A 26,239-nucleotide genomic window follows, 5' to 3' on the forward strand; every position below is an offset into this window, starting at 1 on the left:
CCTGATGTTGGGAAAGATGGAGGGCACAAGGAGAAGGGGACGGCAGAGAATGAGATGGTTGGACAGTGTTCTCGAAGCTACCAGCATGAGTTTGACCAAACTGCGGAAGGCAGTGGAAGACAGGAGTGCCTGGCGTGCTCTGGTCCAGGGGGTCACGAAGAGTCAGACACGACTAAACGACTAAATAACAACAACAAACAATTGGCAGTAGAGCCCTGTACCTGAATTGGGGTCCGTGCATTGGAATACGTCAGCGGACAGCCACACTGAATATGGATGCTGCAGGAAGAAGACCTGACAGCGAGGATGGGGCTGAAAGTGTGGCCCAGCTCCACCATCAGTACACATGTGCCCTGCATGCAAGTAGCATGTGAGCAGGGCTACTGGCTCTCCAGGTCACATACTTTGAGTAAGGTGTTGCTAATTTACATTGTTTACCTGCCTGATTAGAATTGTAGAGTTGGGAGGTACTCCGAGGTTCATCTAATCCAACCCCCAGCTATGCAGGGCTCAGACTCATGACCCTGAGATTAAGAGTCTCATGCTGTACCAACCGAGCTATTCTTTGGCAATGTCCTGGGAAAATCAAATTGTTTAGTTCTGATGGACCTGAACTGTATGTGTAGATAACATCTGCACAGATGTATCCTAAAGGCAGTGCTAAAAGCATATGTCCGAGTCATCCTTTAAAAATAGCGGGAAAGGCTGTAAATACAATGGAATGGAATGTTTCTATGCTAATTCTTAAGAGATGGAAGAAAAACAGCCATTGCCTGAGAGCCAATACTTATTTTCTGCATTTCTGCTTCAGAATTAACATTTGCCTCCTCCCCTTCTTGTCCAGACTGGATTCTGCAAAGACCTGCGAATCTCTCCATGGGGCTTACCAAGCAATATCTACGTTACACAGGCGCTGCCCTTTTTGGAGTGGTTGCCAGCCAAAAAGGGAATATTGTCTATGTGACACTGCGGGGCGAAAAAGGTCGTTATGTAGCAGTGCCAGCCTGTGAACATGTTTTCATCTGGGATACTCGGAAAGGAGAGAAGGTGAGCAACTTTCTTAGCATTTGAGAAGGATGTGCAGTAGTCCAAGATGTCGCGTTTCTTGCATTTCATGTATAATATTGTATTTTTGTTTGCTGTGGTCACAGAGTTGTGATGGTGTCCGCTGATGGCCCAATATTCCATTTTGGCATTTTTCTATTGCCATTCCCTACACTGGATAGAACTCTGGTTATTCATATTGCAGAGAAATACTTGAATTAAGCATAAGAGTTGACATTATAGCAGTGCCTCTTAGAGCTTTTCAGTGGTAATCTCTTTCTTGCTAGCACTTCTGCCCCTTTATTTATTTGTTAATACAGGTGCTGAAGGGAATCAACCCAAGGAAGGCCACAGGGCCAGATGGGGTAGCTGGAAGGGTACTGAGAGACTGTGCAGACCAACTAGCAGGAGTTTTCACTGGGATTTTAAATCGATCCCTAGCCCAGGCTATTGTTCCATCCTGCCTAAAGTCCTCTACTATCGTTCCAATAGCAAAAAAATCTATCCCGGAAGATCTGAATGACTTTCGTCCAGTAGCACTCACACCTATAATCATGAAGTGCTTTGAAAAGCTGGTACGAAATTATGTCATTGCCTGTTTACCAGAGGGACTGGACACATTCCAATTTGCTTATAAAACGAAAAGATCGACAGAGGACGCTGTGGCGATTGGCCTCCATGCCGTTCTTGCACATTTGGAGCAGCGGGGGGGGGGGGGGTGTTATGCCAGACTGCTTTTTTTAGATTTCAGCTCGGCATTTAATACCATTCTACCACAACGTCTGGTGTCTAAACTGGAAGATCTGGGGCTCCCCAAAGTTATCACTTTGTGGGTGGATATCGGCCTTTCTGTCGGACCGCACCCAGAGGGTTCGGTTGGGCCCTTATACCTCTAATACACTTAAGACTAACACAGGAACACCACAGGGATGCGTACTTAGTCCGCTCCTTTATATTCTCTACACGTACGATTGTGTCGCTGCTCACCCTAGTAATAGGGTTGTCAAATTTGCAGATGACACAACCGTGATTGGGCTCATCTCTGAAAGGGAGGGTGAAACGGACTATAGAGATGAGGTGGAGCGGCTGACAGAGTGGTGCAGAGCTAACAACTTGCTCATAAATACAAGGAAGACAAAGGAGCTTGTGGTGGACTTCAGGAGACAGAAGAGCAATGTCCATCCACTTTTGATTGATGGGGTCTGTGTGGAGAGGGTAACAACGTTCAGATTTTTGGGTATTGAATTACAAGAGGATCTGTCCTGGAGTGTCAACACAAGGGGGCTTGTGAAGAAGGTGCAGCAGAGACTGTACTTTTTAAGAATCCTAAGGAAAAACCATCTTCCGCAGAAACTGCTGCTTGCCTTCTATCACTGTGCCATTGAGAGCGTGCTCACTTATGGCTTATGTGTGTGGTACGGAAGCTGTACTACCCAGGACAGGATGGGGTTGTGCAGAGTTGTTAAGGCAGCAGAGAGCATTGTTGGCTGCCCACTCTCCACCTTAGAGCAGATTTATGCCACAAGGTGCCATAGGAAGGCACTGGACATAGTAAGAGATCCATCGCATCCTGGTCACTGTCTCTTTGAGCTCCTGCCGTCGGGACGGAGATACAGGACGATGATGACAAGAACGAGCCGCCTCAAGAACAGCTTCTTCTCCAGAGCAATCTCGGCCCTGAATGGGAAGCCTGGACTTTGAAGTCATCTAATCTTCCTTGCTGTATTATATTATATTGTTTTAATTAGTGTTTTTATAGTTGTTCTGATTTTAAGTGGAGTGCCCTATCTGGGTGGATGGAGCAGCCAAGTAATTTCGTTGTCCCTGAGAGGGGGCAATGACAATAAAGATATTATTATTATTATTATTATTCCTCTTAGTGTGGAGTATATAGTCAAAATAGCAGCAACATCGATTATTAATAAGGTATTAGCAGACTTGGGGGAATCCCTGCACTTTAAATTGCTGTGTATGATGGTTAACAGTAGTTAACAAATCTGTGTTATGAGTCCTAAGGCTTGCAGCATATATTTAATTAAAAGATGTGCCCTTCCAGCCTTTTCTAGGTGCGCGTGGCTGTGTCACACCATATGACAACTGTGTTTTGTATTTCACCTTGCAGGTTCTCATCCTTCAGGGCCAAAAGCATGAGGTTACTGCTCTTTGCCCATCTCCAGATGGTCTTCACTTGTCTGTTGGATATGAGGATGGATCAATCCATGTATTCAGTCTCCTAAGCGGTGAAGGAAATGTTACTTTCAATGGTCATAAGGCTGCCGTTACTGCCCTGAGGTATGATGAGCTGGGAGGAAGACTGGCTTCAGGATCAAAGGTTAGAAATTCTTTGGATAACTGGTGGGTAATAGATGTAACTAAAGTGTGTCAACTGATTGTTGATAATGCGGTTCAAATTTAGGTATGTGGCATGTAGTGGATGAGGTCTGGTGTGTTGGTTGAACATAACATCCCTGCAGCTTCAGAACATCATTGTCATAATTGAAAATTTCTGTTTCATTGTAAATTGCTTTGAGGGCCATGAAAAGGTGATACAATGAAGAAAGAAGGCCATAAAAATATCCAGTATCTAGCCTGTTAATATTTTTGTGTTTTAAAATGTGAGGACAAGGGTGAAGTAATACAGTGGGGTTAATTGTGGGTTGGTATTTGCTTGTTTCTGATGCCTTGAATCCCTTGCTCGGTTTGGTTTATAGTGAGGATGGCTAAGGCAGTAGCATATGTTCATTCTCAGTGTCCTTCTCCTTCTAGGACACAGATGTCATCATTTGGGATGTGATCAATGAGAGTGGTTTGTACCGGCTGAAGGGCCACAAAGATGCCGTTACACAGGTGGTCCTTTTGAAGGAGAAGAATATCCTGGTTTCCAGGTAAAGGTGCTCAGTTAAGAATACATCAGGCAAACCTGCTAAAATATGTTCTGAAGGGAGAGTTAAGAGGTGCTGTGTCTCAGATGGGAATCATAGAATTCTAGGGTCATCTAGTCCAACCCCCTGCAATGCTGGAGTCTCAATTAAAGCATCTATGACAGATGGCCATCCAACTTCTGCTTTAAAACCTCCAAGGAAGGAATTGTGTGTTTCATCAAAGTGAAGCTGTACATGGCCCTGTTTTCTAGTTTTTCCACTTTGTAATGCGTGTTTATGCCGACCTTTGAAACTCTCAGTTCACACACTGTGACTGATACTTTGTACACATATGGCAGCCACGACAGATCAGAGATGCTTGTCCCAGAGTGCTTAATATTAACCTAATAGTCTAAGCAGGGTGAAACTGTTGCCATTCATTGTCTATTTTTTTTTTGACAGTGGAAAAGACACCCTGGTGAAATGGTGGGACCTGGATACACAACACTGTTTCAAAACATTGGTTGGGCACCGTACTGAGGTAAATAGGATGCAGAAGTTCATATAACAAGATTATGCAGAAAAAGTCATGGCTGTTGTTGTTTCCCTATTTCTCTAGCTTTGGTTTTTAGGCAAGGTAGGATAAGAAGTTGTGTGTTTGATCATAGACAGCTTAGAAAACAAGAAGTCTACTTATGCTTGTTTAATTCAGAAGCTAGCCTCATTGAACTTACTTTCCAAGTAACTGTGGAATTTATTCCCAGCTAAATGTGTGCTTATGAGCATATCCTTAATTCATCTGAGAGATGCATCATATGTCTTTTTGATACACTGTCAGTAGGAAGAATACCACCTCTGAATTTGAATTTACCTATCTCGATAAACTGGCTCCCCTTGTAGTTCATAATTTGCTTCTATTGTTAGTTCATCTTTAAGGGGAAGTATTGCATTTATTGTATGTGTGATAAAATAAATGATAAATAAAAAGGCAAGTATGGCAATCTCAGGATTCACACAGTTCTTTCCTTTCCCTCTCCCAGTTTCATTTAAAATGTGTTGTTTGACAAGATGTTAGTGGTCCAGTCTACAAATTTTGTTGTGCAAACGTTTCATTTTGTTTCTCTGACATACAGGAAAGCATGCTGTTGCAATAGTCAGTGAACCAGAAAGTGTGTAGTAGGATGTTGGAAGGGGGTGTTATTGGGTTGTTGTTTTTATTTTGATTATGTGTTTTGTGGTTTTGTTCTGTGAGCTGCCTTAGACCTCCGGGTATGTTCAATAAATAAATAAATGTTCCAGCCAATTTTACAGGTGTTTGTCTTGCACAGAACTTTTGGCTTCTACCTGTGATGGTGTGTGTTCTGTAGGATATTTTCATTTAGTATCTCTTAGGTAAAGTGGTACTAATTAATCTCTCCCCCTTTAGCAAGGGGACAGTATCTCTTGTGTGGCTGTCTTCCCTTTTCTCCAGTAGAAAGGGCCAATTCAAATTTTGCTTCCATAGACACCCCCCGACTGCCAAAGTGGAAGGAGTCCTCACCCAGTTAGCTCCTGTCTACTTCAAGGCATAAGGGCATTGTGCAGCTTCATTGCTGTGCTGTTTCTGTCATCTAAAAGTCAATAGTGGTTTTTTCCACCTACATACACACTGCAGAATAACCAGCTAATACGGGGGGGGGGGGGTGTTAGTCATTGCCACCAGTGAGAAGGAGACATTTAGTGGTACAGCGATCCTGATCAGAAAGAAGGTGCAGCACTGGAGGCCAAGCACAAACTCCATTATGTAGGGACCAGGAAAGGCATGGTGCTGGGGGGTTCACCAGAAGATGTCTGGGATGGTTGAATTCTATAAGAAGGGGCAGTTCCAGAGCAACATGTTACAGGACCCTTTTTCTACTTCTCAAAAAGTGGCCCGTTTTCATTTAGTAGCTCTAGTTACATATTTATCCTACGAATACAAGGAATCCAAATTGGTTTTGAATTGCTTATTTATTGCTGTTAATGAGGGGGCTGATTCTAATTAAAGATAATGAAGCCCTTTGGCATGTTCTCATTTAGGTGTGGGGATTAGCTATAGTTTCTGACGAAAAGCTGCTTATCACCGGTTCTGCTGACAGTGAATTGCGGGCCTGGGACATCAGCTATTTCCAGGAGGTAAGAACACTTGCATCATAACATTTGTACCTGCTTGTTTTTATGGAATTTATACGATTCCTTTATTTGTATTCCATATCTCTGGTTGCCTCCATGAACACTTTGCAGAAGTGTAGGACGTAAATCTAAACAAATAACAATAATTTTCCTGTGCCTTGTTAACATTAGTCCTTTGACTATACCGCTGCCTGTCTTGTATTAAAAGTGGCCTAGGAAGTTCCAGCAATGGCCTTTTGAGGAAAAAGTCACTTCCTTGCCTTTATTTGGACAATAAAGCTTTGTAGATGCAAAGCTGCAGGAATTATACATGGAATCTGTAACTATAATTGTTTTTTTAATAGAATATTTATTAAGGTTTTTAATAATAATACAATAAAAGTAAAAAGAAAAAGATAACAAAAATACAAAAATAAAAATAATTAAAAACACACAGATTTTCCATTGCTTATTTTCCTTTGACTTGTTTCCTGGACCTCCTCATACCTCCCTTTTTTGTATTCCAGTTCAAATTGTTAGTTCAGCAAATCCTTACCATTAAATTTTTACCTGTTTCTAAGCCTTTTTTTCATATTCCCTTAAGCATTACAGCTGGAAACCACTTAATTTCTATCCAACATCATTCTAACATTCATTAATTTTACAATATTTCTGTAGGTAGTCTTTAAATTTATTCCAATCTTCTTCCGCTGACTCTTCTCCCTGGTCGGAATCTGTAACTATAATTGAAGGGATCACTTGGGTTGTGAAGCAGTCATCTCTAGCTCCTCCTACACTCCCTGTTACAATATGGGAGCAACTGGAGGTGCCTCAGAGATTACTCGGCCACCACATGGTTCCTCTCATTTCCTTCCCGTTGTTTCATTGGATAAGGCCACATGCAGTATGAAGCTGGCTATTTGATTGCACTGGCTGGCCAAAAGGTGAATCTCTGAGAAGTTAAATAATAACAGTGACTTGCTTTCTGTTTTCAGTGGGCACAGCACTGTTGGAAGTCAGCGTCTGTTCAGCATGCTTTATGCCTAATTGCCCCAATGCTCAGTTTTAGTTGTTTCACTAACTCAGTTGTCAAGCACTTGGCTATCCTTTGGCTTTCAAGTGTGAGCATATCTTCCATTCTGCACCTGTTAAAATGTTAAGGGAATGAAGAATTGGCTTGCAAGAGGGAAAATGGAAGTTAGAGAGTGAGGCCCTGTCATTATTCTAAATGTATTTTACTAATTTTGGCACCATAAACAGGAACCAGACCCAAGTGAGCCAGAGTACAAGAGAAGCAAAGGGCTTGCAGACCGCACTGGAGGATCTTCTGAAGAGGATAGGACAGAAGATCAGGATGAGACGGAGGATGAGGTAGTTTTCTGCTTGTGATCTTAGAGATACAGCATTCATGAGTCTTCTTCAACATATGTAAAATCTGTTAAAATGTCCCCATCTGAAATGCATACAAAGGGTGAATGTGCTCTTAGTTATCACTGGGTACGTTTTCTGTGTTATTTGTGCACATGGGTCCATATAAAAGAAAACTAAAAACTCTGAAGGGCAGAATAGACAATTGTGATGGACAGTCAGGTTGGATTCAAACCATATTCATTTGGTGCCCTAAGGATTTCTTACAATGTGGGTGAGGGTGTTCAGTCTCTTGTCTTCTGCTCTTCCCTAAACAAGACCTCCTGCTCCCCCCCTTTTTTAGCAGTAATCTTTGTTCCATAGAAATGCGTTCCTTTAATGCATTGGCAAGTTGATGCAGGATCTGTGTCAGAATGTTGGTTCCTCTTTGCATTAAAAAGTAATTATGTGCATCCTTAGATTCAGTGCTGTAGCTGATCTGCTTTAAACAGCCTTGACTGTTCCTGGACCCACAATTCTGAGATACCTGCTCTGTAACTGGCCGCTGACCCTTGGTTGCTTTTGCTGTAGTTGGAGGCAAGCAAACTATACTGTGGAAGGAGAGTCTGGGAATCCATTCTTACGGTGTACTTACCTTGGCTTGCAGTGCTAGGTTGAACATCTCTTGATACTCTTATGTATCTGGAAGAATGTTTGACTTCCAGACCATCAGTGCTTTTAGGAGTCCCCTTGAAAGAAGCCATTTATGGTGTATTAGTACCAATTATTTGCAATACTGTCCTGAATTACTATTCTCTTCTGATGTACGCTTTTGGTGACATATTTTTTGAAAAATAGCACTATGGTTGTTTTCAATTCTTTTTGTTTGTTTTTAGCACATCCTGAGATGCGTGAAAGCTGGTTCTGTCATGCGGGAAGGAAGGGACCGAGTTGTTAATCTTGCTACCGACCGCACAGGGCGGATTCTCGCTTGCCATGTATGTTACTAGCTTTTGGAACTAACGGGGGGAGGGGTGTTACTACCTTTCTTTGAGCACTTTTCTATAGAAATTTCTGGTTCAGAGACCCTTGCAACTGACTTTTTTTATCATTTTCCAAGGGAACAGACTCTGTCCTGGAAGTGTTTTATGTCCTTAGCGAACAAGAGGTTTGCAAGAAAATTGAGAGGAAGATGAAGAAAGCAAGGAAAAAAGCCAAGTAAATGCATATTGCCGATACATTTTATTTTTCTATGCTGAGAACCAATAAAGGGCTTGATTCATGTCAGGATGGAAGTGTCCTATCCTATGCAAAGGGTTTTGAATGTAGCTTCATAATCTGTGATGAGTAAATCCAACACTTGCAATTAGAATAATGGTGTGTATAACATTCAAATTTACAGTACATTTATTTTACATGTTGCTGAGAGGCTTGGTAAAATAAAGTTCTAATCTACTGCCTTTTAAAATGCATTCTTTAATCCTTCCCCTTAAGACTTGTGTGTGGAAGGCCTTGTCAGTTTTGATGGTGCAACACAGCTGCATAATACTCTGCCTGTTACAAGACCTTTAATCTACTTAGCCACCTTGAGATGGAGCTTAGGGCATTTCATGGGAAATCTCAGCAATGCAGCTCTCTTCTGCCCTCTTAGCGCAGCACAAAACAAAGCAGATAACTGTTTAGTTGTAGAGGATTTGGCTGAAATATATTGGATAGTGGGAGAGATTGAGAAGAGCAAGTAAATTCCACCTAAGCAGTTTCAGGAGAACAAAGAGGCACTTTGGAGTTAGTTGACACCCCCTAGAGCAGTGTTTCCCAAACTTGGATCTGCAGCTTTTTGGGGACTACAGTTCCCATCATCCCTGATCACTGGTCCTGCTAGGCAGGGATGATGGGAATTGTAGTCCATAAACAGCTGGTGACCCAAGTTTGGGAAACACTGCCCTAGAGGTTGCGTTTGGCTCAAGAGCTGCCAGTTGTCACTAGCATGACATTATCCTGTTTATATGCATTTTTGCTCTTATTTTCTGACTCAAGCTGAGGTTAACATTTGTCTAATTTTTCTGGTTTTTCCTAGGAAGAGGTCAGGTGTGGAGGAGGAAGAAAGTGATATCATTGTGGAGTGCAGCCTACAAGACAAGATTCAGCGTCTCACTAACATCAAAGCTTCTTCTAAAATCAAGTGAGTTCAAGGCATTTAAGGGTGTTGCTCATAATTTTGATGCTCTTAAAGAGAGCTAGTGTGGTGTAATGGTTAGAGTGTTGAACTATGACCTGGGAGACCAGGGTTGAAATCCCCACCACACAAATCCCAGAGCAATTAACAGTAAAAGGGATGAGAGAAGGAAAAGAGAGAGCTCAGAGAAGCCAAGGGTTATGAAGGATAAATGTGAGCAAGTATAGTTACATGTACGTGAGCTTTTTTTTGTGTTTCTTCTGGTGTAGATTTTGATGGATTGGGAAATAGGTGGCATGATGCAAATGTCTGGGAGAATTCTAGGTAGTAAGGCACAAAGGATGGAGGAGCTATTTAAACAAATAAGAGAATTTTGGCCGCTGAGAGTGATAGAGCTGGATGAGGAGAGTTGTGTACCTTGTCAGGTTGCACATGTGGAAAATGGGCTGGGACAGACCTGGCAGTGGAAGGTTGGAGGTCAAGACAAGGAATTTGCACAGTGTGGAAGGGATGGGGACCAAGAAAAGAGAATTGATGAGAGGCAGGGGTGCCACTTGACCAGAACTACAAGAGAAAGGGACGTTCTGAGCTTGTGTTTTTATACCTATACCATTGTGCTTAGCCCCCTCAACTCTCTTATCTGCTACTTGATGTTTTCTAACAATGTTGATTATTTTATTAAACAGGTCTTTTGACTTGATACTCAGCCCAAAAGGGGAGCTGAAAGCCACTGTAATGCTCCAGAACAACATAATCGAATCTTACAGCCTGAACCCAAGAGCGCAGATACCCCAAGTTCTACAAGTGTCCAAAATAACTATTGGTGGTCACCGCAGTGATGTCAGAACCCTGGCATTTAGCTCGGACAACATTGCCATTCTCTCTGCTGCTGCTGAATCAGTTAAGATTTGGAACAGGTATGAAATGTCTCTGACCATTGGAGGAAAAACTAGTTGCAGTAAAATGTTTACAGGAAGCATTAAACATCTTAACTTTATATATACTGTATATTCAGATGGGATTCACATTGAGTTTAGGAAGAAGCCTTTCTTTTTTGCCATTGATCTTTTGGTATCTTCTTGTAGCCACAGATGAAGCTAAAAACCTGGGGTTGTGCCAGTCACTAAACTAATTTGGCACAAGACTTCCTTGTGGTTAAGCTTTTTTGAAACGGAGGGCCATAGTCCTTTGAAGGAAAGTGATGGGGGCCTGCATATGCGGTTCTGGTCTTTTGGCATTCCTTTTCCATTCATTCTCTCTTACCCACATCACCCATTCATTCATAGTATCTCCCTTCCTCCCTGCAACATCACCCATTCGTTCACATGTATGTCAGGAATGTCATGTGTTCCCGATTTTACTGAGTCTTCCCCCGATTCTGCCTTCCCTCTATGTGTAACTTTCATGTGCCATTTCTAATTCCAGGTCTACCTTACAATGTATCCGGACCATGGCGTGTGAATATGCGCTTTGTTCACTCTTCGTTCCCGGAGATCGGCAGGTCATTATAGGAACCAAGGTAAATTTCTGTACTTTCTGAACCTGAACAATCCCCTGCATGTTTTAAGTATCATCTTTAGAAGAAGTTCAGTATGTCTAACTTAGAACCATGGGGAATGTTATACCTGGAGGCATAACTCCTCAACAAATGGAGTCCTAAAGGGAGATGCAGTTTAGTCCTAGGTATACAATCTGAGAGAAAAATCCTTATTGTACACTTAATACCTGATTTTCAGTATATTGCTTTGGCTAGATAAGCCTTGGAGCAGTAGGGGAGTATACTTCTATGTGTTTTCCAAATTACTCTGAAGACATGGGAGAGAATAGGCTCCGGTGATGAAATTTATGGATTTGTTTGAAGGCCTGTGGCTGGGAATGTTTTCTCTTACATGGCTAACTTTGACCACAGCCATTATAACACCATATTTTTCAAACATGGAGTTATACTTCAGGTGACTTGGAAGAAAATTGCAGAATTACAGTATTTTTCGCCCTATAGGACGCACCTTTTCCCCCTCCAAAAATGAAGGGGAAATGTGCGTGCGTCCTATGGGGCGAATGCAGGCTTTCGCTGAAGCCTGGAAAATGAGAGGGGTCGATGCGCACCGACCCCTCTCGCTCTCCAGGCTTCGCGGACCTCTCCGCAAGCAGCGGGAGCCAGCGCTGGGCTCCCACGGCTTGCAGAGAGCTGCCTGTTTGGGGGCTGGGGTCGGGGGAAGCTCGGGTGTCCCCCGCCCCAGCCCCGCGCCTGGGGGAAAAATAATTTCCCCCCCTTTATTTCCCCCCCAAAAAACTAGGTGCGCCTTATGGGACGGTGCGTCCTATAGGGCGAAAAATATGGTATAAGGAAGAATTTATATTACCATACTTACTCATGAGTCAGACTGTGGATGTGCTAAACTGCTCCTGGTTGTCTTTGACTTTAATGAGTTTTTTGTTCTTCATCTATACCTTTAACCATATGAGTGTGCTAAGAGCATAGCTGTGAGTGACAAATGAATCACAAGAGATTTCCCTGATACTGCTGCCTCTCTCCTGCACCTGGGACCTGATAAGGAACTGTCTTTTGTTTTGGCTAGAGTGTAAAGCAGGGGTCAGCAAACTTTTTCAGCAGGGGGCCAGTCCACTGTCCCTCAGACCTTGTGGGGGGGCCGGACTATATTATGAAAAAAGAAATGAACAAATTCCTATGCCCCACAAATAACCCAGAGAAGCATTTTAAATAAAAGGACACATTCTACTCATGTAAAAGCACGCTGATTCCTGGACCATCTGAGGGCCAGATTTAGAAGGCGATTGGGCTGGATCCGGCCCCTGTGCCTTAGTTTGTAATGGTGTAACGTCTCTATTTCTTCAGTGGCATCTGCCTTGGGTGTAATTATTGAAAAATCAATAGCAGTGAAAATCATTGTTGCTAAGAGAGAGTTACAAATCAAAGTGCCTTGTTTGAATCTTGCCTCAACCAATAAACTCATTAGGCACACCTTTCTTTCTCAGCCTCAGCCCCCTTCAACCCCAAATCTGCATTATGGGATAAGAATGCCCACCTACTTTACAGGATTGCAAATTAAGCTGCTAAGCTGCTGTTGGGTCATTGCTCAAAACAGGATGCTATTCTAGACAGATGTACCGTATTTTTCGCTCTATAAGATGCACCAGACCATAAGATGCACCTACTTTTTGGAGGAGGAAAACAAGAAAAAAAATATTCTGAATCTCAGAAGCCAGAACAGCAAGAAAGCAGCGATCCCTCTTCCTGCTCTGGCTTCTGGGATAGCTGCGCAGCCTGCATTCACTCCATAACACACACACATATTTCCCCTTACTTTTTAGGAGGGAAAAAGTGTGTCTTATAGAGCAAAAAATACGGTAATTGAATCTGCCTGACCATCCCACTTTCCTTCTTTCTCACACTTGGAGGCTATAATGAGTTACCTTCTGTAGAATTTGGAATCATCTCTGTAACTAATGATCTGGCTTTATTATTGCTTTAGACAGGGAAGCTGCAGCTATTTGATCTGGCTTCCGGGATTTTATTGGAGACCATTGAAGCTCATGATGGGGGTTTGTGGTCCATATGTCCTTCTTCAGACCAGGTAATTAAAGCACACTTTCTAATATCTCACCATATGAACAGACTCAGGCCATGTGATACTCATCTGAGGCCCTTCTTCATTTGCCCCCTGCTTAGGTGGTCCAGAGGGTAGCAACAAGATAATGGACATTTTCAGTGGTCACTCCCTGCTTGTGGATTGCTCTCCTTAGGGAGGCTTGCTTGGCATCATCAATGCATAGCTCTTGGTGCCAGGCAGGAACATTTGTTTTCTGCCAGGACTTTGACTCTTAGTTATCTGTGGTCTTGAGTGGGTGGGATCTTTTAATCCTTTTAAAAACAGGATTGTCTTTTAAAATTTTCTTCATTTTGCTTTTATGCCAGCTTTAATGTATGTGTTTCTTTCACTTTAAGTTACCATGGTAAAAAAGTGACCAATAAATTTAAATAATAATTCATATGAATTATTTTAGCGGTACCACATTTAAGGATGCTCATTATTGTCTATTATTATTATTATTATTATTATTATTATTATACTTATATACCACCATTTATCAAAAGATCTCAACAATTAGTGCTATCGTGTATTGTGATTATGTTTTTAATATGCTTTTGTATTTTTATAGTTTTTATTTTCATTGTAAATCACTTTGATACTTTTTGTAGTGGGAGGTGATCCATAACATTTGATGAAATAAATCTGAATTTTCCTTTCCCATCAGCGTGGCTTTGTTACAGGAGGCGCAGATAAATGTGTCAAGTTCTGGGAGTTTGAACTGGTGAAGGATAAGGACAGTGTCCAAAAGAGGTGAGGGTGTTTTTTCAGGAAGCAGAGCACATCTGAACTCCACATTTTGTCCTCACTCTCTTGGGAGTGTACAGTTCCCTCAAAAATACAGCATGACATTGTCTTCCCATCTGCTGACATCTGCTTCCCAGCATAAGTTTCTCCTCCCTGGGAGAATGTGGGGGAAAGGGTGGGTGTATGGCAAACCTCTGAATGGGCACTGAACACCGAGGTTTGGGGTCTCCTTGCCTAAGAACTTGCAATGCACATCTAACAAAGCTTTCTGAATTTCCTGTGCAATACCAGTTCCATCAGTTTTCTGCTTTCCTAGGCTTTCTGTGAAGCAGACACGCATCTTGCAACTGGATGAAGATGTTCTCTGTGTACGGTACAGCCCCAACCAAAAGCTTTTGGCTGTAGCCTTACTGGACTGCACTGTGAAAATATTCTACACTGATACCCTCAAGGTAAGCAGCACTATCTTTGGAAATTCAGGTCCAAAACTCTGGGAAGCAGTTGCTGCTTGCTGTGATGGCCTTTTGGTTCCCTCATCTTACATGTTTTCACAGAGAGATCTTGGCAAGTTCATTATTCTTCAGTATTCTGCAAATAGGGATGCAGAACTCCCCATGTGAGTCTGTAATAAAGAGGAGGGTCCAAAGTAGTAGAATATATGCTTTGAATGTACAAGGCCCCATAGTCTAATGCTACCAGCTTCATTTAAATGGATGTGATGTGATCAACATTGAAACTTTGGCATGTTGCCATTCAAAAGCAGAAAATACTGGGATAGTATTTTCAGCTTTTGGTTGTGAGAGGATGGTGGAAAGGGCAAGGTTCTTCCACACTTCTGCACACTTTTCATACATTGCTTTGAATTTTTTGTTTGTTTGTTGTTTACAATCAAGTGGCGTATATAAAATTTATGCCATTAAATAAAGAAACCTGTAACTAGCTGATATACATGTCGTCTTCTTGCTTCCCAGTTCTTTTTGTCTCTCTATGGACACAAGTTGCCCGTGCTGTGCATGGATATCTCCTATGTGAGTATGCCATTTGTTGGAGATTTTGGCATTGTTCAGTGATGGAACTGCATATTGCAGTTCTTCTCCATGACAAACGCCCATTCCCCCCCCCCCCAGTTGTAAATCTTCTCTGTGCTGCTTCATGCTAGTCTCATAATTCAATACAGACCATAGAAAGGCATGAGTTGAATGAAGGCAAGAAGTTGTAGCCTCGTTCTGTTGAGGAGCTCTTGCTCCCCCAGTGGTTAGCTTGAAGGCAGCCCAAAACTGTGTCCATACCTACTTTGGTGTGTAGACATGTAGAATCTGGGCACTGTAACTGTAGTTCTCAAATTCTGTTTTCAGTGAGAAAGTTGAGTAATGGGGAGAGGCTGATTCATCTTCTCAGGCAGTGTGCAGCAACATGAGATTGTCGTTATTTTAACTTTTGAAAGTTATGTGCACTGATTGAAATAACGAAGTGCTTGCACTGTATATTGGAACATTCCACGAGGCATAAATAGCTGGTGTAAAGAAAATCAGAGAGTAACACAGAGTTTCTTGGAGCCTGAGTGCTGCTTGCCTACCTGCTGGTAAAGGTAAAGGGACCCCTGACCATTAGGTCCAGTCGTGACCGACTCTGGGGTTGTGGTCTCATCTTGCTTTACTGGCCGAGGGAGCCGGCGTACAGTTTCCGGGTCATGTGGCCAGCATGACTAAGCCGCTTCTGGTGAACCAGAGCACCGCACGGAAATGTCATTTACCATCCCGCCGGAGTGGTACCTATTTATCTACTTGCACTTTGACGTGCTTTCGAACTGCTGGTAGGGATGCCCATATTAGGTGCACTGAAATAAGACACCTAGAGTTGGCTGCCTGATGATGAGAGCTAAGAAATTAATTTGCTTCACTTTCCTTGAAGCATAACACAAGATCTTGTTCTGTGTGTTACTTGACAGGATGCTAGATGGAAGCTGGGGGTAATCATGCTCTCACATCCACAACTGAGTTCCCTTTTCTTTCATTTTTCTTCTGTAGGATGGGGCTTTAATTGCAACTGGCTCTGCTGACAGGAACGTGAAGATCTGGGGCTTGGACTTTGGAGATTGCCACAAGTCTCTCTTTGCCCACGATGACAGGTGGGCAGATATCAAAGGGCACCTAGATGCCCCAGATGTAGCATTTCTCCCCGCCCCCAAAACTAGGTTTCTCTGGTGCTTAAGTTCACAATTGTCATAGCCTCTGTGGAGTCCAACATACGGGGCTGCATTCTGCAAGCTCTAGGCTAGAATGCCGGTTAAGTTGGCCTTGCTGAATCTTCTCGTCTGGAGCCTGCAGAATGTTCTTTCCATCCCCTTAACTTTGGCATCAGACAGCTCAGCTGCACAGTTCTGTCACCATTCATTGGTCTCCAAGGTTAGGAATATTAAGCATGTTTCTATGAGTTGTACGGTGTGCGTTTTCTTGCAGGGATGATTGCAGAGTGGGGAGGGGGGTCCGGAGGGAGCACACTCCCCACCCGCAGGCACCACAGTCTGCCTGCACCATGTGACCTTGGGGGGCGGGGCACCCCCCCTCACAGACAAAGCCACAGCTATCTGTACATCTTAAAGGTAAAGGTAAAGGTACCCCTGCCCGTACGGGCCAGTCTTGACAGACTCTGGGGTTGTGCGCCCATCTCACTCAAGAGGCCAGGGGCCAGCGCTGTCCGGAGACACTTCTGGGTCACGGGGCCAGCGTGACATCGCTGCTCTGGCGAGCCAGAGCCGCACACGGAAACGCCGTTTACCTTCCCGCTGGTAAGCGGTCCCTATTTATCTACTTGCACCCAGAGGTGCTTTCGAACTGCTAGGTTGGCAGGCGCTGGGACCGAGCAGCGGGAGCGCACCCCGCCGCAGGGATTCGAACCGCCGACCTTTCGATCGGCAAGTCCTAGGCGCTGAGGCTTTAACCCACAGCGCCACCTGTGTCCGCTTTCTGTACATCTTACCCTCTCTCTAACCCTTTGCGGTCTCGGTAGTCTACGGTGTCCTGTCTGTAGCCTTTGTCTCTGAGACCTTTTGTCTCCTTCATCATACACTGTGCAAGGGGAAAATGACGCGGTGGAAACAGGTGCCAAAATAACTTTGTACCACCCCACGATCTCAGGACCGGAAGATGTGTAAAGGTCACAGCCCAAAATGTATCTGCCTGGTTTGCATATTTGTGTCAATAAAAGGAGGCTCCACAGGGCTGGCCAGCAGCCTGCATGCAGCTCACCTGTGCGCAGCTCACCTGCATTATCAACTCCTGCCTCATGTCCATCACTTCATTTTCTTATTGTGGATTTGCACTTGTGGTACTTAAGGGACCAGGGGTGCAGGGCAGGCATTCACTGCTTGTGTCTATGTGCTTTGGGATCTGAGTTTTTGTAGAAAAGAAGCCGCAGTGTTTTAGCCCTGAGCTTTTGCTTCCCTTCAAGACATCACATAACTTGCTAGCCCTTTCTGTTCACAAAACCCATGAAAACAGTTCAAGGAAAATGCTGGTGATAGCTAGTTAAGACATGCTTGCAATAGAACCACTGATTTCAGTGAGTCTACTCTCAGGATGACTAACATTGAATATCACCTTTGGACCTCACTGGAGAAATCCCTGGTGCTCCTATCATTTTTAAGTTGAATGCAACATAATGCTGCATCAGTAGTGCTGATGGGGCTTCTGATGACAGCAGCAGATGCTTCTTGGCTCTCCTTGAGCGCTGTTTCATGGCTGCTAGTGTTTCTTTTAAAAGCACCTGGGCTTCTGGAATGGAAGCCACAGACCCCAGAGCGAAAGAATAAGGACAGGAGAATGGAAGGAAGTGGCAACTGAAGTCATAGCTGCATGTATCTTTCCCCCTTTCTAACTAACCTCTGAGAAATGTAGAAATGTTACTATGAATGTTGTGTTGGAAATGGTAGTGATCTGATACTCCATATCTTTCTCTTGTTCTCTTTAGTGTGATGTTTCTTCAGTTTGTACCCAAGTCCCACCTCTTCTTTACAGCAGGGAAGGATCGCAAGATTAAGCAGTGGGATGCTGATAAGTTTGAGCATGTCCAAACCCTGGAGGTAAAATAGGAGACGTGTGTATTTGCCAATCTGGAAGCAGAGATCGCGTCTATTGATTGCTAGACATCATGCAGAATGGTCTCTCCCCTTTCGCTCCTCACTATCTGCATCTCTGATTTGTAGGGACATCACCAGGAAGTGTGGTGTTTGGCACTCAGTCCCAACGGAGACTTTCTCGTCTCCTCTTCTCATGACAAATCCTTGCGTCTCTGGGAAAGGACGAGGGAGCCCATTGTTCTGGAGGAGGAGAGAGAGATGGTAAGAAATGTCACCCTGTGTAAGAGGATACCTTTGGTATCCACTCTTAATCTTAAAAGGGATCCAGATTCCAGTTCTTGTGCATCTTTTCCTTTTAAAAATAACTAAATAAATTTGTGTGTCCATATTTTGTGGCATTCTTTCCAAGGTTTTTTTTTTTAAAGTTACTTTTGACGTAAAAGGACCGTGGGAAGGAGATATGTACTGGGAAATGTGCTGCTTCAGGTATTCTGAATTTGAAGCAGGTGTGTTTTAGTGCTTGCTAATGCTGACAAACCGAATTATTTTCCTCTGCAGCAAAGAGAAATGGAGTATGAAGACAGTGTAGCAAAGGAGGACCAGCCCGTGGTAAGTAATATATGTTTGCACATTCCAATGTTCTTGCTCCCAAGTCAAGCAGTGGAGTTTCCTGGGAGTCTCAAGATGCGATTCTCCAGCTACAATGGAAAGTCCACACATGTAAAATATGTCAGCTCACATTTCTTGGCTGTGTTTGTGCGTGACATTTCAAACGCATGTTTTGGGTTACCGATTAGATTGAGCTTGGAGATAACTTGAACACTTGCTCTGGTAATTAAAATAACATCCGGTTCTAGTTTGTGCCAGAATTTTCACTTAATCTGCTTTCCAGAAAACCATCATATGCATTTTGGCTTACCACTTACAAAGCGCCAGAAATGTTCTGAGCATCGCTGCACGCATATTAGACAGCCCTTGCTTGCAGGCTCACAATTGTAATACAAAAGGAACGCAAGATTTGGAGTAGCTGCTTCTTCATTGAAGGATGGATGGGACCAAGTTGATGTTTTTCCAGGGAGGCAGATAGTGCAGCCTTCCAGTGGCCCCTACTAGATGGTAGAGGCCAGAATGTGCCCCCCCCCCCGGCTAGCTTTGCAGTCCCAGGGGAGGGGGAAAGCAAGCTTCCGGCACACCCTTTTCTGGACCATGTCATGTTGCTCTCCTCCTGCTTGAGTGAGGCAGGGGAACAGTTTCCCACTGGAAACAATACCATGATTATTTCAGATCCCAAGAAGCAGGTATGCTGCAAAGCCAACTGCCTGAAGATTTTCTGAGGAGTGTATTCAACTAACTTTTACTCAGGTCTAAAAACTTCAGTGGGTCTACTCTGAATGATAGTTAACTAAAACCCTATATTTGATTCTAAGTGAGATCTTAACATTTCTAAACAAATTAAATAGATATTAGTTGCTAATCCAACAGTTCTGTTGATGAAATATGCAAGGAAATGAATATGCATTTAACAGAATTCAGCATTGCCCAGACAGGGTCAGCTATGCTTCAGTGCAACAACATTGTGGTGTTTCTGTAGTGGAAGAACATAAACAAAAGAGCAAAATGTAAACTGCTTAGGTGGTCTTTGTCAACCAAGCAGTATACAAATCTTGTAAAATAAAATGAGAAAATTGCCCTTAGTAGTAACCCTCAGCAGTAACCCTCATCACCCACTTCAGTCTGGAAGCAACAGCAGCTCATAATTTTACCACAGCAGACCTGTTGCTGTTTTATATGCCTTGTGTCACTTGGTTCATAATTTCTTCCCTGCTAATAAAACAGGGAGACATATTGGCACTGTCTTGTGGTTGGCATTTGTCTGTCTTAAGAGACACTTTTGCGGGGGGGGGGGGGGGAGTCAAACCACTGAAGAATCACATCATCTGCTGTGGTTGCAACAACTGAACTTCAAAATGCTGCCTCCTGTGTTGCTTTTGCTGCATTAGCAGCACTGAGGTGCCCTCCCCGGGGCACAAGCCTGGGGTAGTGGGTATGGAGGTCCTGGGCTGCCCAGATATCAAGACCACCCCTCTCGGCCTCACTGATGGGGTCCAAAGGAAAGCAGAGCAATGTGTTTTGCACCAGCTTGGCTTTGCACTGAAAACTGCGACAGGTTAACCGTTCCTGTTCTGTTACCATTCAAATTCAAACACAGACCAATGCAACTGTCTGAGGCAAACTGGAGCTAAAACTGCTTTGGCCATCATGATGTTACAGAGGCTGTGACACCATTTTTTTGGTTTCTTTTCAGGTTCCTGGGGAGACTCAGGGAGAGGCTGGGTTAGCAGGAAAGAAGACAATTGAAACTGTCAAGGCGGTAAGATTGACCCTCCAGGTTCCTTAATGCGGGGCACTCATTAGGGAAAAAGGATGGCTTTCTGACTCTAGCTTGGAGTGTTCTGTTTAAAGCTCTGGTTACATGTTAGTGCTTGGGAGTGTCTCTAAGGAATCACAGCTTTTAAACTGAATTAGCCTTCAGCGACCTCTTCAGTTAGAGATGGAAATTGCCCATAACATGCAAGTCACGTCTTCTGTGACAGAGATGTGTTGCTGACCTCTGCAGAACTCCTCTTGATGATCACCACACTTATTTTTCCAGCAGTTCTACAGCTGTGGGAGAAAAGGCAGCACTTTCTCAGCTGCACTTAAAGCCATGAGAGGTGGAGTGGGCACAGGGGAGGTTACAGCAGCCTGCCACCCCCCTTCTTCAAAAGAAGAATTTCATTATTTATATGCCGCCCACCTGACTGGGTTGCCCCAGCTATTCTAAGCGGCTCCCAAATATTAAAAACACAATAAAATATCAAACATTAAAAGCTTCGCTATACAGGGCTGCCTTCAGATGTCTTCTAAAAGTCAAAGAGTTGATTTCCTTGACATCTGGTGGGAGGGCATTCCATAGGACAGGCACTACTAACAAGAAGGCCCTCTGCCTGGTTCCCTGTAACCTCCACTTGTTGCAGTGAGGGAACTGCCAGAAGACCCTTGGAGTGGGATCTCAGTGTCTGGGCTGAACGATGGGGGTGGAGATGCTCCTTCATGTATGCAGCTATTTAGGGCTTTAAAGGTCAGCACCAACCCTTTGAATTGTTCTCGGAAACATACTGGGAGATCCTTTATGTAGATCCTTTATGGCCAGTGCTACACGGCAGCTGCATTCTGGATTAGCTGTAGTTTCTGAGTCACCTTCAAAGGTGAGTGCATTGCCGTAGTTCAACCACTCTGGTGAGACAGTGCACAGGCAGGGCCTCAGCTGTCTCACCAGGTGAAAATGTGTTTGATTATTCCACTCTCTTGTGCATAATCAAATGGATGTTCAACTATCTACTCCGCATTATCACAGCACCTTCATTTTGTTGCGCTGCTGATGTGCCATTTTTGTGTTTGTAGGCTGAACGGATCATGGAAGCCATTGAGCTGTACAGAGAAGAGACAGCCAAGCTGGAGCAGCATAAAGTGATCTGTAGAGCGGCAGGAAAAGAGGTAGGAAGGAGTTGTGGTCTGTGTTCTGTTCAGCACAGTGTGGTGCCAGTTTCTTTCTCGGAACACTTTTAAAAAATCAAAGAGAAGGAGATCAAAAAGGGTAGCACAGTTGTTTGGTGATCTTACGATGTGTGGTGTGCAATTCATTTATTCATTTTATATGTATGCTGCTTTTCCACCAAAAAAATAAATTAAAATGCTCGAAGTGGCTTACAACAAAGGAAACAGGAATACTTTTTAAACAAACACTATAAAAGGAGCTTTATAATAACATAGCAAAACAATAACATAGTACCAATTTCATAATAACAAAGCAAAACAAGGGCAAACGTAATAACATACCCAAACCACCGCATTTCAATAAAATAAATATAACAGTATTACTTAAACCATTATGCCTTTCTGCAGAGAGACGTGTGCCTGACTTGCAACCTGCTTGCGCTTTCTTTCTGCAGGTTCCTCTTCCAGTAAACCCTATTCTCCAGGCATATGGCAATATTTCGGTAAGTGAAGTGTGTGGCCGCTTTCTGGAATTTTGAGACGTGGAATGTTAAGCTGCCTTTTCCTGGCATTCTTGTGTTCCAGATGGCGTGCAATGCTATGGAGGGGAGGTGGGGAGTTGTCATGGGTTGGGGTATGAGTGTTTTGATTAGTTTGACTTACTCTATTATTCTGCTGCTGCCTGTTTCGATAAAAAATAATTGTCTTAAGAAACTGAGACACTGAGATTGGTTTGCAGGCCAAACCTTTCAACACTTTGAGTGGGATGTGGGGTGGGAGTTCTTTATAGAGCCAGAGAAATCGTTACGAGATACAGATTTTTCCATAAGAAATTTCAGCTAGCAATGAAATCCACTCTTGCCCTTTTCTCGCAGCCTTCTGCTTACGTACTGGATGTCCTCAAGAAGGTTAAGTCAAGGTGAGTACCAGGAAGCTGCTTCAAAGTATTGTGAATGGCTCATAGGTTTGACTGAAGGAGGAGCTGAGGTTGGAATAAGATGGTTGTGTGTCCTCTGGGCTTAGGATGTATGCACATTCATGAAACATGAAAGTAGTTATTTCCTGGGAGGTTACTTGTCATGTATGATCTAGTTGAGATTCCTGCATTGCAGGGAGTTGACCCTCAAGGTTCCTTCCAGCTTTACGGTTCTGTGATTTTATGTGTTGACACAGCTTGCTGTGAGAAGGTATTTGAAGTTGAGTATTTGAATCTGGACCTGCGGGTGGCGCTGTGGGTAAAACCTCAGTGCGTAGGACTTGCTGATCGTAAGGTCGGAGGTTCGAATCCCCGCGGCGGGGTGAGCTCCCGTCGTTCAGTCCCAGCTCCTGCCCACCTAGCAGTTCGAAAGCACCCCTAAATGCAAGTAGATAAATAGGTACCGCTTTATAGTGGGAAGGTAATCGGCGTTTCTGTGTGCGGCACTAGTGCTGGCTCGCCAGATGCAGCTTCGTCACGCTGGCCACGTGACCCAGAAGTGTCTTCAGACGGCGCCGGCTCCCGGCCTCTTGAGCGAGATGAGCGCGTAACCCTAGAGTCGGTCACGACTGGGCCGTACGGGCAGGGAGGGGTACCTTTACCTTTTATTTGAATCTGGAATATAAGATCTGCAGGTTCTGGAGATGTACAGTACACAGAGTCCTTGACTATTGGGGTCATAAGTTAGAGTGCATAGTGCATGGTAGCGAGGACCAAAGTCAGTACTCTGCCACCAGAGTGCTTTTGACTGGAGATGGCAGGCATATGTGCAGGCTTTAGGAACATAGGAAACTGCCTAGCACTTAGTCCAACCATTGGCTCACTTAGCTCAGTACTGGCTGCCCTGACTGGCAACAGCAGTTCTTCAGGATCCAGGCAGGAATCATAGAGTTGCCAGGATCTGAACCTGTGTGCAAAGCAACGGATCTACCACTGAGCTCTGGTCCTTTCCCATTGGGAAACAGGCACTGTGAGGTTGGCACTTGTGAGTGTATTTAACATAGCTTACAACTTCTTTGCAAAATGATTAGCGAACTTTCTGCAGCAAGTCTTGTTATGGAATGGCGGGGAGTTTGTGTCCTGGCGGAGCTATGGCTAGAAATTGCAAGAGTTGACACTTAAGCCTCATTCCATCCAGATGCTCCCTGCTTTGCTGATCGGTCACATGAAGTTCCTTCCTGGGAAAGCAGGCAGTAGCAGCGGCAAGCAACTGTTGGAAAAGCCTTGTTTTGGTGGAAGCTGTTGCTCTGCCACCTTCGTGCTAGAGAAGGGTGGTCCAACATGCGGTCCAAGTGCTCCCTCAAGTCCTTATTTTGGGCAGTCCTCAAAAACATTTGACAACCCCCCAACCCTTACCCTACCTCCCCAATGCCAGGTAAATGAGGTGCTGGACTTTGGGAAGGAGGCATGAGGGCTCTGGCAGCATCCTGAAGTTCTCCCAGCTCCTTCCCAAAGCCTAGTTGGCACTTTCCCATCTTTGGGGAGGAGGTGGGAGGACTCTAGGACACTGCCAGAGCCTCATGCCTCCTTCCCAAAGCCCAGCGCTTCCCCCTTTCTGCATGGCAAGGCAGTGTGCAGCCCATGGGTTCTGTGTCAAAAGTACTCTTGTGGCTCACTTGATATGAAAATTTGGGTCCCCCTGTGTTAGAGGCACCCCACTGATAAGGGCTTGCTATTATAGCTTGATGCTAGGCCTGGGCAATGTATTGATACATCATCCAGTGTGAGAGCCAGTGTGGTGTAGTTGTTAAGAGCGGTGGACCCATAATCTGGTGAACCGGGTTCGCGTCTCCGCTTCTCCACCTGCAGCTGCTGGGTGACCTTGGGCCAGTCACACTTCTCTGAAGTCTCTCAGCCCCACTTACCTCACAGAGTGTTTGTTGTGGGGGAGGAAGGGAAAGGAGATTGTTAGCCGCTTTGAGACTCCTTAAGGGGAGTGAAAGGCAGGTTATCAAGTCCAAACTCTTCTCTTCTTCATCCAGGATCAGTTTGAGGGTCAAGTGTTTTGACCCACTGGTATATTGCAGGTGGGGCTTGCTGGCCAGCCGACACCTTACCTTCCTGCTCCGGTCGAGCAGGCAGACGGTCTCCTTCCTCCTTGTTCTGGGTGCCAGTGGCGGTGGGAGTGGTGGCAGTTTCACCTGAGTGCCTTGCAGGGCCTGGGCCGATGCTCCTTCCTTTTCAACATTGTGATGTATCATTGAATTGCAATGTTTAGTTGGTGATACATTGAAATGTTGAAACCTGAAATTGCCCAGCCCTACTTGACGCCTGGGGTGGGAGCATGCCTTACTCTCCTCTCTTCGTCACAGTGAATTGGAGGAATCTCTGCTGGTGCTGCCCTTTTCATATGTGCCCGACCTCCTTGAGCTCTTCAATCAACACCTCCAGTTGGGTTCAGAGGTAGAACTGCTATGCCGAGCTCTCCTGTTCCTTCTCAGGTAAACCCCACGGCTGAAAAGAATGCAGGGAAGCTTCCTGGCTTTGAAGCTGGTCATGTCTAGCCCTGCACTTTGATGTGAGCCTGCACATGAATGGTTCTGACCAAAAGGTGAATGAGCTGTATGGTACCATAGAGACTTCCTTTTATTCTTAAAACATAGGCTTTCTCAGTGCTTCCAGTGACATTAACTTTATTAATAGGCAAGTGTTGACAAACCACTGCCTCTTCAATCCCTCAGGCAGAGCTGTCTTTTAAGAGGCTTTCTCTATCGCTTATTTCAAATAGTAATTTTCAGATGGACAGTAAACTGAGTTGCCAAACAGCAGCACATTCCTTAATTCTGTTTCAACCCTTGTATAGGGAGAAGACATCATAGTCTCCGTTTAGGTCTGGTCTTGGCAAAACCAGACTTCATTGTGAATTGCTCTGCTACCTCTCCGTTTTCTTCCCCCTCCCCTGCAGATTGAGGCATCATGATAGCCTTAGGAGAATGCCCAGAAAGCTTAAAGGCTCTTTCATAAGCTATGCATTTCTCCATCAGATATGTCATTTAATCATCAAACCTGGCGTCTACAACATGGTGCCTCTGAGTGCAACAGCCTCTCTTAATAGCTCTCCTGGCACCCGTAAGAAGCCTCTGCACTCCTCTCCTGCCTACTTTGCCGGGAGTCTCTCCTCTCTTTGGAAGTAGGAAGGGAGCAAATTCTGCCTGGAAAACTACAGAGTTGAGAAAGGAAATGGAAGACATGTTGTTCACTCCCACTTCCTCTTTCAAATGTCTAGTTTTGTAGGTTGAGCCTGGCGCCGAGGTAGAAAGCAGAGTGACCAGGAGGGAAAGCAGAGAGAGAGAGAGAGAGAGAAAGGAGGAGGGGGGGAGAGCGGTCTGGCCAAAAAGAAATGGAAAGAGTGTCTGTTCTTTCTCTCTGGATGGCTCTGTGCTTGTTTTTAACCCCTTTTCCTTTCTGGTTGTATGTTCTTGCTTTGTGGTGGGTCTCTGTTTGCTTCTCTCCCACCCTATTTCTCTCGGTGGTCTCCTTGTTGCTTCTCCTAATCTCTTCTCTTTGGGGGATCTGTTTTTTACCATGACCAAATACAATGAGATCCAACACTGCAACAATGAACCCCCCCCCCCTAATTAACATGACAATTCAATAGAAAAAGGACTGCCCTCCACTTTCTGTTTTACTTTACCAATGTGAAACACTTCAGATTGAAGGGTGTCATCTTGTCGATCCTTTGTAAGAGTGTGAAACATCTCACTGACGCTCTGGGCACCTCTTAATCAACCA

At 44.3% G+C, this 26,239-nt stretch overlaps 1 protein-coding gene across 2 annotated transcripts in view; it reads left to right on the top strand.

Moving 5' to 3' along the window:
* WDR3 (WD repeat domain 3) overlaps positions 1–26,239 on the top strand; it is a 30,576-nt gene that overhangs the window by 1,891 nt on the left and 2,446 nt on the right. For both annotated transcript variants that reach the window (XM_083718644.1, XM_083718645.1), the window contains exons 3-26: positions 845–1,047; positions 3,167–3,376; positions 3,811–3,929; positions 4,368–4,446; positions 5,964–6,059; positions 7,296–7,406; positions 8,279–8,380; positions 8,503–8,600; positions 9,460–9,564; positions 10,245–10,475; positions 10,984–11,077; positions 13,053–13,154; positions 13,837–13,922; positions 14,233–14,368; positions 14,888–14,944; positions 15,944–16,044; positions 17,886–17,997; positions 18,121–18,255; positions 18,553–18,603; positions 20,300–20,365; positions 21,439–21,531; positions 21,987–22,034; positions 22,407–22,450; positions 24,820–24,948. In XM_083718644.1, coding sequence (XP_083574770.1) covers positions 877–1,047; positions 3,167–3,376; positions 3,811–3,929; positions 4,368–4,446; positions 5,964–6,059; positions 7,296–7,406; positions 8,279–8,380; positions 8,503–8,600; positions 9,460–9,564; positions 10,245–10,475; positions 10,984–11,077; positions 13,053–13,154; positions 13,837–13,922; positions 14,233–14,368; positions 14,888–14,944; positions 15,944–16,044; positions 17,886–17,997; positions 18,121–18,255; positions 18,553–18,603; positions 20,300–20,365; positions 21,439–21,531; positions 21,987–22,034; positions 22,407–22,450; positions 24,820–24,948 — 2,576 coding nt within the window. In that variant the 5' untranslated portion in view covers positions 845–876. The remainder of the gene's footprint in view (positions 1–844; positions 1,048–3,166; positions 3,377–3,810; positions 3,930–4,367; positions 4,447–5,963; positions 6,060–7,295; positions 7,407–8,278; positions 8,381–8,502; positions 8,601–9,459; positions 9,565–10,244; positions 10,476–10,983; positions 11,078–13,052; positions 13,155–13,836; positions 13,923–14,232; positions 14,369–14,887; positions 14,945–15,943; positions 16,045–17,885; positions 17,998–18,120; positions 18,256–18,552; positions 18,604–20,299; positions 20,366–21,438; positions 21,532–21,986; positions 22,035–22,406; positions 22,451–24,819; positions 24,949–26,239) is intronic.

The sequence above is a fragment of the Podarcis gaigeae genome, assembly GCF_964106915.1.
Source record: "Podarcis gaigeae genome assembly, chromosome: 17".
NCBI lineage: Eukaryota > Metazoa > Chordata > Lepidosauria > Squamata > Lacertidae > Podarcis > Podarcis gaigeae.